The sequence below is a fragment of the Pinus tabuliformis genome, chromosome 3_2 (genome assembly GCF_031772625.1).
Source record: "Pinus tabuliformis cultivar Carrire ecotype Pingquan chromosome 3_2, CPIR1, whole genome shotgun sequence".
In the NCBI taxonomy this organism is placed as follows: domain Eukaryota; kingdom Viridiplantae; phylum Streptophyta; class Pinopsida; order Pinales; family Pinaceae; genus Pinus; species Pinus tabuliformis.
In genome coordinates this window covers 430,739,719-430,752,897 of record NC_142302.1, presented here as the reverse complement: position 1 = coordinate 430,752,897, position 13,179 = coordinate 430,739,719, and the positions used below count along the sequence as shown (strand labels likewise).

At 36.8% G+C, this 13,179-nt stretch overlaps 1 protein-coding gene across 2 annotated transcripts in view; it reads right to left on the bottom strand.

The window, feature by feature from the left end:
• Positions 1 to 834: 834 nt before the first annotated feature.
• Positions 835 to 13,179, bottom strand: part of LOC149181167 (adenylate kinase, chloroplastic-like) — a 230,748-nt gene continuing 218,403 nt past the window's right edge. For both annotated transcript variants that reach the window (XM_089416476.1, XM_089416475.1), the window contains 2 exons: positions 1,621 to 1,695; positions 835 to 1,301 (listed from right to left, as the gene is read on the bottom strand). In XM_089416476.1, the coding sequence (XP_089272602.1) occupies positions 1,188 to 1,301; positions 1,621 to 1,695 (189 nt within the window). In that variant the 3' untranslated portion in view covers positions 835 to 1,187. The remainder of the gene's footprint in view (positions 1,302 to 1,620; positions 1,696 to 13,179) is intronic.

Genomic DNA, 13,179 nt, shown 5'->3' with positions numbered 1-13,179 from the left:
GTTGCCAAGTTTGAGCTTACCTAATTCATTCCATACCCATTGTGGGACAACCCTTTGATATGATGAGTATATGTGTACTTTTATGAAATTAATGTGCAGCTTGAGGAATGCCATTGATGCTAAATTGTAATGAAGGAAAGTAATTACACAAAAGAAAAATGTGTACCCACCTTGGACGGTGACTAGCTATGTATTGATCTACTTTCATTATGCTGAGTTACTCATGCATACGCTATGAACAAAGTATTTGTGAAAATCACTCAGAGTTTTAGTGAGACGAGTTTCTTATGAGACTAATAGCAAAATTGTAACCAAATGATAATTAATGTTGACACCATCAAGAGAAATTGAATGATTAATGGATATCTATGCAAAGACTACTAAATAACCTAAGAACTTGGATAAAGTTCATGACAATGACTATGGCTTGTGTATGAGAATGTTGAGAACATGATCAAGATTGGAGTTATACTTTTGAATCCTAATACAATTATTGTCACGAGGAGAATGTGAAAGGGAATCACAACTAATATTAGTTTGGTGGACCAAGATGGTTACAAACTTGGAACTTGTTGGCAAACTTATATTTAAGTAAATTATATTCTTATTCACCATTCGTATGTTTATTGTGATTTTTAAAAAAACAATTTCATTGTTATCATTGGATTGTGACCTAACTAAGGTGTAACACTTCCAATATATTTATTGTGCCAAAATAAATAGTTTATTATGAATATAGAATTCATTTTAAATTAATCAATAAACATCTATTAAAATCAATAAATAAAATTAATAAATTAATACATATATTTAAAATAGCAAAATACAAAATCCTTATATCAATAAATAAAATCCATATATATAGTTTAAAATAAATACAGTAAAATTTACTTCATATGTAGGATGCTTTTAACTCTAATATCTGGAATACATGACTTTTCAATATATTTCACTGAGCCAAAGAGCTTAGAGGTAAAGTTTGCAGGATAAGTGCCCAATGCACTAAAATCTAACGTAAAACATAGATCCCTATGCATCCATATCTTAATTGAATTTATCCACCTCGAAGCCTTTAGAATAGAGAATTCCTTTCTAAACAAATGGTTTGAATATTATTACAAATGTTAAAGTTCAAAATTTGAATAATAACAATCACTCTATGCACGTGATGCATTTGACACCATACATTAATTGCCACCCATCGCCGCTTTTTCTTTGACTTCTGTTTGTTTTCTTTCAAGTTCAGCTATAGCTGCATCAATATCTGCAAACACTTGTTCTTTGGGACGATTCCCGTCAACCTAAAATTTTGGATGACATAATCAGAATTATTTTTTGTTTACAAATAAGTTATGAACTCGAGGCATTTATAATAATTTAAGACTGTTCAAACAGGTGATTTGTCAAAATAAATTTAACCTAGAAATTAATCTGCAACAAGATTCAAATCGTCGGTTCCCAAAAGAGGAACATCCTCATTGTCAAGTTTGACAGGTATGACAACTCCTTGGGAGTGAACAAGGTACAACCATAAATCCGCTGTACTGAAATGACTAGGCCCTGCGATATCTCAAAGCAAACTACAGACAAAAATAAAAGAACAATACAAAAATAACATACCTTCCAAATCAGATTTGTATAATTAGAAAGCACATCTTCCAAATTCTTATGATGTGTTTTCAACCGTAACTTGACCTGTACAATACGAGAATATGATACACGTTCAGCCATAGAACAAACTGTCATTTAATTTCACTGCAATAATAATTGAATTCGGAAATATTTTAATACAATTTTTATTACCGAGAAATTTGATATAAAATGTTAAAAAATGGGAATGCCCAGGACCATGTACTTAAACTGTGGACAAACTTTCGAACACCCTAAGAAACAAATGTTTAAACACAGGATTTATGCACTCTACGATCTTTAACTCCTTTCCTCTTCTGATAAAACTGGTATCCAATCAAATATGCTATCACAGCATAACAATGTATATCATTATTTCTTTCCTGCCCAAAGAAAAAGTTCCGCTTTTATTGTCAGGATTTCACAAAGCACTTGTCCATGTTTCACAAGAAACAAAATGCAGCTGTCACTCGTCATATTCCCTCACATATGTTTAAAGTTTAAACACACCATTCATATGCTCTAGAACGTATCTAACTTCTTTCGTCTTATGATAAAACAGCATCCAACGGAGTAATGTATGTGGCATAACAGTGTATCAATATTTCATGCACCCCTCGTTTTTATTCCAAAAATTGAAGTCACAAGCCAAACAATTGGAAGCATTCTGCAGGCTAAGGCATTGAACAAGTGTGATTTATCAGATTTGCACAACAAAGAAAGCAGCTCAGGTGTTTGACGGAGCAGCAGTCATGCAGCAAGAGAATATAAAACGAACTGAACACCAGAAAGCCTAAGTGGCTCTAGTCTGCAAAGTTCAAGTCCAGACACCAACTAAAGAGCCATTTAATGCATTTTTTGTCTCCATAAAAAGAAATACACAGGGAGAAACAGAATCACCTTGAGGTGACAGGTTTATAATAAATGACAAATAACATGTTTAAAATAAATGGCAAATAACATGGTACTTAGGATCCTATTTGCAAGTCGCAATCAACATTTACATAGGAAAACTGATAATAATCACAAAACATGAACCATGGCATTATTTGCAAGCAGAAGCCATCATCTGCCACTAGGCAAACTATCGGTTGAAAAACGGGTAGGTCAAACATATCTTCACAAGGCAACATGCTAATTATCAATAGAAAAGGCGCTAACCACCATCAGCAAAGAAGCTAGTAACAGAGGAATTGAATCACATTAATCATGTTTGTAACTTTAGATATTCTGTCGATAACCCTCTAATGGATGAGGGAATTAGCCCATAGCGATTACCATAAATTGGTAATCAAATATAGGTATAATATTCTTAAGCACGAATCTATTGCATCAGTGTAACTCTATGTAACCAAAACTTCTAACATGGGGTCAATTCCATACAGAAAGCATCCCCTGTACAGAAATGGTAGAGGAACTCTCGGCAAACTTAATTGCCCGTGAAACCCAAGGTTACAAGTTTAGAGTAAAGATGATGAAACAAAGAAAGCAGAGAGCATTATCTTTACTGACAATGCTCCCAGATTTAGATGAATAGGGGAGGGCATTTTCTGATGCTAGTGAAAAAGCGAGTCCAATGGGATCGTTTTCATTCGAATCTGAGATGACACATTTTTCTCCACTTTTTCACTTTTTGTTTTATGTAATTACCGGCCACTAATTCATTTGGTCAAAGTTTGTACTTTCGTGCTTTTTGCTCGTTTGGCAAAGACGGTCTTTTTTAGGCACGCCTATAATTGGTACTTTTATGTATATGGAGTACATGTCCTAAACATGGTTCCTAGCAAACAATTGAGGTGTGGTATGAGTGGAAAAGTGAAAAGGTAAAGAGCAGTGATGTGTTATGGGATTGTTTCTTCAAATGGCATATGGCTTTAATCTCCGGGTAACTTCTTATTTGTTTTGACCTCAAAATCATAAGTTATGTGATGGTTGATTTATTAAAGTTTTCATTAAATCTATTTAACCACATATAAAGGGGGTCAAATCACCTCAAGGAGAGTAGAAGCTTTTGCTAAAAGGCGTCATGAATAAAGCTTGTGAAAAGCATGATGGTTCCATTGGAGGTATGAGATAAGAAGAGAAGAATTTTTGTTGTTGCTAAACTATTCAGCTAGATAACTCATTTGACCTCACTCTTCGAGGATTTTCTCGTTCTTTGGATGATACAATTATTACAAGTGAATGAAGCAAAGGAGCAAGTATCAACATAGATGACAAGGTCATAATTAGCATTCTTCACAAGGATCAGCATTGGGTATAAGAATGGTGGCAACAATCTAATAAAATTAACTTTGGAGACATGGATGATAAGTTTCTCAGAAACAAAGACAAATTCAAATCAGATTTCGCAGCTTATATCTCCAGCAATGAGTATTTCAATTAAAAAATGTGGGCACACTTTTTCTCAAGAAAAATCAGTGTATTGTTCAATGCTTTGAAAGACATGTTTGTTAAATTTCCTAATACTAACCCAGATTTATCTTTTCACGGCAATTATTTATTCTCGGCATTTTATTTAATTAACCAAATAAATTTTGAATTACTGAAAAATAAATTCACTGGTATTTTAACCTCATATATGCAGTGGAAAAAAAAAATTAGGAGAGATCAATCACACCACAATAGTTAAATAGTAAATACGCACCACAATTCTTCATCAATCATTAATCTGGAAAATCAGGGTTTTGGACCCACAAAGAATTACAAGGGAAAATATATTTACTGGAACCTATAACTTGGCCCCCACTAGATGAATTTGGCCCAAGGAATTCGGCCTCCTGGAAATCGGCCTCTAAAGGAACTTCGCCTAGAGAATTTCTGCCCAACAATTTGTTGGAGAAAGTACCTAAGTTCGGTCTTTATAATTGTCATGTTGTATATCATGTAAAAGAAAAAGAAAAGAAGAAAAATAAAATTTATTATTATATATTAGGCAAGCATTTTCATGCCTCTAAGGTTTGTTAAAGTCAAAGTCCCATTTGCACTCTTTGAAAAGAAAAAGAAATATTTTATTTTTAATAGAAAAAGTCAAACATGTGCCCCAAGACCAAGTCGGCCCTCCTGATGATCAAGACGGCCTGCCCAAAGGACGCGACTTTTTGGACACACAAACCACTATATATTGGACAGTGTGCTCCTCCATTTTGGACAATATTTTCTGCAGTTTTTGTGTCAAGACAAGCAAGTTTACTAAGGCTATATGTGAGTTTCTCCTGTGGTATGATGAGAACTTCTTGTGGAAAGGGATGCAAATTTCCCTCGGACTATTGAAGAGGAGAAGAGGTTGTATGGAGACTAGATTTCTGAGTTTCTGAAGATTCTTTGATGAACAGAATTATGACATCTAGTGGACAAAATGGAGGGTTGACCTGGTGCTTGTGGGAGTCGGGATATTGGTTTTTGGTCTTGGATTTCTCATTTGATCTGATTCTATAAGAAGAGAAGAATTTTATGGGTTTTCCCCTTAGGGGTTTTGCCCTAGCTTAGAGCCTATATCTTGTGTTTCTTGTGTATTGTGGTCTTCATGTTTTTACGTTTGGTAATTGCTTGATGAAAGAAGAAAAACTTAATAAGTAAATGCCAACAAAATCACAAGTAATTATCAATGAAAAGGAGAAATCTAACTTAATTTGCTAAGCTCCTGATTTCTCCAACATGGGATCAAACCGAAGGTTTGCGAAAAGGAGGTTGGAAGATCACTTTCTGTTGGCATAATCATGTCCAAAGATCTGAGGTTCATAAGACATTTTCTTTGGAAGATTTATTCTCTATGGAAGCTCGTATTCCAAAGTTTTGGGTTCGTTCTATATAGTTTATTGTGGTTCTCATGGCTTCATATCTAAATGACTCGCAACATACTTCTCTGGTTCGTATAATGGAGGATCAACCAGCATCCAAGTGCCATTCTTTATCAAAGCATCATATTCTTTCTGCATTGCTTCTTTCCATTCATCATGAGAAGCGGCTTCTTTGAAGGAAGTTGGTTCCAAATCTATAGACAAATTCAGTTCACAGTCATAAGAAACATCCATATCAATAGGTGAATCAAGATTGTTTACATCACCTCCATTCTATCTGGTTGAGCTTCTTGTTCTTGTCTTTCCAATTCAACAAGATGAACACTTTCCAGTGTCTTTGTCAGCCATTTTGGAGGACCTTTCTGAGATGGCATAGGCTGCTCAGTTGACTGAGATGGGGTTAAATCAAGATTTAGTCTCCCAATTCTGTCAATCACATCACTTAGTGTCATCAGTGGTTGGAATTTCATGCGGGGAAGAGAGTGCTTCAAAAGAAGATTCCACAAATTGATCCAGTATAGAGATCCCCCCTTCAAGATGTGGAATCTCATTATCAAACTCTTGAAAAGACTTTGCATGTCTGAATCTATCCAAGCGATCAAGTTGCCACTCAACAACATTGTCAATCTTGGAAGATTCAAGAAAGATCACATCTCTAGATATTATAAACTTCTTATTCACTTCATCATAGAGATGGTATGCTTTGGAGGTATTTGAATACCCCAAGAAGATACATTTGTGACTCCTTGCACCAAGTTTGTTTCTCTGTTCCTTAGGTATCAAGGCATAACATGTGGAACCAAAAACCCTGAGATGCCTTACCGAAGAAATGTGGCCATACCACATTTCATAGGGAATCTTGTTTTAGATAGCATGAGATGGACACCTATTCTTTATATACACAACACATAGAACTACACCAGCCCAAAATATCAGCTTAACATTCTTAAAAAACATCATCAAATGTACCATATTTAAGTGTCTTGTTCATTCTTTCAGCTACTTCGTTCTGTTGGGGATTATAAGGCATGGTTGTTTGATGTTTGATCCTATGTTGGCGAAGATAGTTTTCATATTCATTTGAATTATATTCTTTTCCATTATGAGTACGAATAGAGTCAATATGAGGTTGTGCATCATGTTCAATCCATTCATGAAAGTTCTTGAATGTTTCAAAAGCTTCAGATTTGTTCTTCAATAAATAAACCCAACGCATTCTGGTGTAGTCATCAATAAATGTCATCATATATTTATTACCATTTGCAGAAGGAACAGGCATTGGGCCACATAAATCAGAATGAATGAATTCAAGTTTTCTATGTTCTCTAAAATGAGAATCATGAAAAGATTGTTTGTTGTGCTTTCCTAAGATACAAGCATCATATTGCTTAAGTTTCCTAGAAATAGTTGGCAAACCAGTAATACCATTTTTCTTCAACAAACGAAGGTTGTCATAGTTCAAGTGCCCAAATCTAGCATGCCATAAAAGACTTGATGGAAGTGTACCTTCATCATAGTGAGTACTGTATGAAAAGTTATGTGCACAAGCAGAGGTTCCTTGTAGCTTCAGAAGTCTTATTTCCAGTGTGGAAAAAGTCGCAAAAAAGTCGCGATTTAATCCCAAAAACCCGATTTTTTGACCAAAACAATTTAATCGCACGACTTTTTGGCGACTTTTTGGCAAGGAAAAAGTCGCGATTTTTTCATTATACTCCCAATTTAATCGGGAGTCGACCCAAAAAGTCGGCCTCCCTTCCCAGGCCACAGATAAAAAGCCCGCAAAGGTGAAAATGGTCATTTTTTTCGTTGTTTTCTCTCCCATTCGGCGCTGTGGAGATACATAGGGGTTTGCCATTGCATTAGAGGAGAATATTTGTGAGTTTTGAGGTGGAGATTTGGATTGTAACAACCACCTACAGCCATATACATTGATCAACAGTCTACTGTAGATTTCTCTTTTTATTGCTGGAGCCCACTCTTTTAGTGGTATGTATTGTAATTTGTTTCAGAGTGCAATACAAATTATATTTTGCTGAGTTGAAGGCTAAAGCAATTTCATGGTGTTGTTATGGTATTGTGTTCATTTTATTTGAAATACAGGATGGTATTGTGTTCATTTTATTGCGTTAGAGGAGAATATTTGTGAGTTTTGAGGTGGAGATTTGGAGATTTTTCCACTGCTCATCGTTGGAGATTCAAACTTCAAAGTGCCGAATTGCTGCTGCCCAGTGCCAGGTATGTATTTTAATTTCTCTCATAGTTTTTTTTACACATGATTTCTTAAATCTTTCTATACTTCTCTAAATTCTATTAGTTTGTTTATGTCTTATTTTTTCCTAGAATCTAGATTCTAGATTGAAGAAAAACTTCAACTTTCAAGATTGAAATGACAAAAATTCAAATTTCAAACCCTTGTTTACTGAATCTGAGTGTTTTCAAGTGATTGAGAACTAGAAGAGGCATTTAAAATCTAAAATCAACTATTGCATTTGTGTTTGCTTTTTATGTGATGGGAAATTTTTAATTTGTTTCAATTTTTTTTTGTGCCCAGGTTTTAATTCAAGTTCAAAGTTTAAAACAAAATGCCAAGGATTTTGGACGGTATGTGGGAATATGGTGAACCTGATACTATACATGAAACTGTGGAGATCAACAGAATGTATTTGATTTGCAAGTTGTGTGGCAAGCATATGTCAGGAGGTATCAACAGATTAAAATTCCATTTGGGGCAAATTCTGGGGCAAAATGTTGACCTTTGCCCAAGTACAACTCCAGAAATCATCTAAACAGGCCATTCAATCGTTGCTGAATAAAGAGGATGGAAAAGACATCAGGGCAACACTAAAAATCCAACTTGTAGGGGCCTCAAGAGTGGGGGGAATTGAGAGTGGCAGTGCTTCTTCAGCATCACCTTCTTCACCCATAGGTCCCAACCCCTCATCTATCTCATCTTTTTTTGTTCCTAGAACCACAGCTGGTGCACAACCTGGCATCAAATCAACAATTAAAAAAAGGAAAAGGCAGAAGCTGATAAGTTGGTCAGTAAGTGTCTTCTATGGAGTGATGTTCCTTTCAACATTGCCAAGACAAACCCATTCTACCAGCCTATGTTTGATGTTGTTGCTGTCGTTGGCCCGGGCCTTTGTAGAATTGAGAGGGCCTCTTCTTCAAAATGAAAACACTGATTGCACTGCTAGATTGGAAGAGTTTAGGGCATCATGGGAACAAACTGGATGCACAGTCATGTCAGATGGTTGGACTGACCAGAAGGGTAGGACCCTTCTTAACTTCTTGGTTAGTTATCCTAAGAGGATAATGTTTATGAAATCTGTTGATGCATCTGCACACATTAAAGATGCACGTACATTATGTGAGTTGTTGGACATCTTCATTCAGGAAATAGGCCCAAGCAATGTTGTCCAAGTCATAACAGACAACGCTGCAAATTCTGTTGCAACTAGCAAGTCGCTTATGGAGAGGTATCCTAACTTGTTTTGGACACCTTGTGCTGCTCATTGCATTGACTTGATGTTGGAGGATATAAGTAAAATTCCTATTGTGAGGGATATTGTTTAATCATCCAAGAGCATAACAAAATTTATATATAATCATGCATCTGTGCTTAGCTTGATGAGAAAATACACCAAAAACAAAGAGTTGGTGCATCCTGCCATTACACGATTTGCCACTACTTTCATATCTCTTCAGTTTCTATTGAATTCTATGTGGGATGTGAAGAGCATGTTTCTTTCAGCGGATTGGTGTTCTTTATCTATTAGCCGCAAACTAGAGGGAGAGGGCATATGCAGACTAGTTTCATATGATCAAAGCTTTTGGGCAGGAGTAGAGGAGGTGTGTGCCATTTAAGAACCTTTGGTAAGGGTTCTTCGGTTGGTTGATGGAGACAAGCCCGCAATGGGCTACTTGTATGAGGCCATGCATAGGGCCAAAGAAGCCATTCATACTTATTATGAAGATAAGGGAGACGAGAGGTTAGAGAAACAACAGGTCATATGGAGAGTGATTGATGAGCGATGGAACAATACCAATGAGCGATGGAACAATACCCTCCATCGCCCCATTCATGCTGCAGGTATCTACCTCAACCCTGCATTTTCTTATGCCTGTGGTTTCAGATTTGATGCCGAGGTGATGGATGGATTCTTCACTTGTGTTGAGACGATGGTGTCATCTGAGCAAGAACGTGAAGATATTTCTAAACAAATGGAGGTCCATAGGATGGGAGGTGGCACATTTGGTTTTACCATGGCTATTAAGAATAGGACAACCAAAATGCCAGGTAAGCTTCAGTTTGTTTCAAACTTTCAAGTTTAGAATTTCAATGTTTTTTTTTTATGTTTCTCATTTTTCTTTTAACTTGTAGATGCTTGGTGGACATGGTGCTAGGGTACCCCATCTCCAAAAGCTTGCCATTCGAGTGCTTAGCCAAACATGCAGTTCCTTTGGGTGTGAGCGCAACTGGAGTGTATTTGACAAAATACACAGCAAAAAGCGCAACAAGTAAAAAGATTTCAAATTAAATTTTTTGAATTCATTTGATTATTTTTAATATTTAAATTTTCTAAGTACTAATTTACAATCTATGACCCTAATACAGATTGGAGTCCCAACGCCTCAATGACATGGTCTACGTCTACTACAATCTTCGATTGTGGGTGAGACTGCTTCAGACACCTACTGATGTGGAAGCCATATCATTGGACAATATTGATACCACCTCTGCATGGAGAGTCGAGACTGAGAGGCCGATCATGGACTCGATCCCGGATTGGTTAGGTGTGGATCTAGAGGATATAGCAGTTGCAGGGGAGAGAGAGCCAAAGGTTGAGGAGGAGGAGCAACATCAGGGTCAAGAGGCAGAGTTGGGTGAGGATGATGAGGAGGAGGTGACACCATCTAGGATGGGCAACAGTAGCATAGGACAGAGGCCACCTCTTCCATCGGCTTCTAGAGGACAATTGAGTCCATTTGTATCCCCAGGGGCAGGGCCTTCTTCCTCTAGAGGAAAAGGCAAAGACGTTCCCTATTCCTGTAAAAGGGGAAGAGGATCTCAGTGACTGATTACTTGATGACTTTTAAATGACTCATGATATACATTTATTATATTTTTTGTTGATATTTTGACTCTTGAGAGTTGAGACTCAGACAGGACTCAAAATTCAGGGGTTGATTCACTATTTTGATATGTGATGTAGCACTAGACTTCATATACATATTATATATTAGCTTTCTTTACATGTTTATGTGGAAATGCATTTATTTGATGTTGTGGATACTCTAGATGTTAAAAAAAATAAAAAATAAAATGAATAATTTTGTTTTTTTTTTTTTTTTAATTTTGCCGACTTTTTCAAAAAACTCCCGACTTTGCCGAGTTTTTCAACTTTTGGACCCTTGTCGAATTAATCCCGACTTCGACTTTTTCCACATTGCTTTCTTCTTCTATCCCAGTCATGACAAGTGAGTGATTTGGTGCTTTTCTGACCTCAACCTTGTCATCAAATATATGAATGGAGTGTCCTTGCTGGTGGATGTGGACCAAAGACAACAAGTTTCTCCTCAACTCTGGGAGTTATAGAACATCATGTAGAAGAAAGTCTAGAAGACCAAGCAGTTTGAGCCTGATGGTGCCAAGCCCTGATGGCTTGATTTTTGACTTGTCTGCAAAGTAGATTGCTCCATCAACATTGTCAGTAAATTCTTAATTAACATAGCAAGGAACAACGTAGAATGCATGACTCCAAGGCAGTTTTCGACCAACTTCAATACCTCAAATTGGTCAACGCAGCATTCAGTTCTCCAGAAAACAATTCAACGCACAATAACAGACATCAACACACAATCATTCAAATGAGACCAATTCCAAGCTCCTTCAGTAATCGAAAGGTTGTACGGTCCCTCTGTAAGGCAGATGTAATAACAAAAATCGTAATTGATTACAGTATGGAAGATGCTCCTCAGTAATGCAACATCGAAAATTTGAAATAGTCTGTCCTCAAGCAACAACAACGTTGTCAAGCCTAATTTGCGGGTTTAAGTTTGTGTGCAAAGAATGATGGGCACGCAGAGAAGATGCTGCAAATAAGCAGAGGAATAGGTAAATCGTAGGAGTTACAATGTCAGAAGGAAAGCTAAAATGGTGTTGGCTCTAATACCATGTCAGGCCAGGAGTAACTCTGAATGAAATTGTTGTATTGCATTAAGAGAGGATATGAATATATACAAGGAGAGGGAGACTGCTGGGTTTCATCTCCCAATGTCTCTTCATCTTCCAGCGTCCTTTATTTCTCTATTTACAATATTTACATAGGATTTCCTAATCACAAAGATTAGGTGTCAACACAAACGATGGTCATGTGATTGGTTGTGCAGAAAGATCTTTTGTTGTGAACGGTGGTTTTTGTTTGACTGTGAATGGAGTCACAATTCATTGCTCTATGGGCATGGTTCCCTGATTATGGGTGAATAGCAGGAGAAGTATAGCGTGGGGAGTTATACATATATATACTCATGACCTTGAAGGTATTCTTGTAAGAAATTCCAGTAGACCTTGAAGATATTCTTGCAGAAGTTTCAAGCAGCTCCCAATAATCATAGAAGACAGAGGTACGTAGTCTTTGTATATGAGGTATGTCGATAGTACAGTTAGGGTTTGTTAAGATTGGAAACTAGGGCCAAATTCCACCTTGGGACAATGCATTTGATGGAGATGATGATTGCATTAAATTCCTCTTTTCGAGAGGACCAAAATTGATGTAAAGGTCATCTAATTTGGACAAGCAAAAGTTTGTTTTTGAATTTATGCCCACACATGTGCAAATTGTTCAAGTCGACCACATCATCATGTAGGCTCATGAAGCCCAATGGACATGTCACTTCACCCTCCTCGACTTGTATAAATACAAGTGCCTCTCACCTCATTTGGCAGATCATCACTCAACACACTTCTATCTCTCTCTTCTTGATATATCTAAAGTTCCTAGCGAAGGTGTCGAACTGGTCGTAAGTACCAAACTGGGTGCAGAACCGTAAGTACCGAACTGGGTGCAGAACCGAAAGTACCAATTTGGGTGCAGAACCGTAAGTACCAAACTGGGTGCAGAACCGAAAGTACCAAACTGGGTGCAAAACCGAAAGTACCAAACTGGGTGCAAAACCGTAAGTACCAAACTGGGTGCAGAACCAAAAGTATAGAACTAGATGCAAAACTGTAAGTACCAAACTGGGTGCAAAACCATAAGTACCAAACTAAGTGCAGAACTATAGTACAGAACTTGGTACAGAATAGGCCGAAGGTGTAGATCTGTTGATACTTTGACTTTGACTTTGTATTATTGTACTCTCTTCTCTATTGAACATTTGATATTTATAATAAGAAGAATTGATCAAAGGTTTTCCCCATCTTGGGGTTTTTCCCTGGCATCTGCCAAATACTAGTGTTCTCTTGTCTTGGCTTGTCTTCTGCATTTTATTGTTTATGTTTTATCTACAGTTACTCTCAATGTGATTAATGGTTTATATGATTGCTATTGGAAATTAAGCGGCAATTATCATTGGGCTAATAAAAGGACATTGAAGTAATAGTTGCAAGCATAGAACATACCATTGTTATCTAAAATTAACATGGTATCAGAGCTAAGATGAAGACAAAGCCCAAGCAAGAGAGAAGAAATCACTAGGAGATCTGTTGAACAAAGATAATTGGACAAGTCTCCATGGCCTCTACATC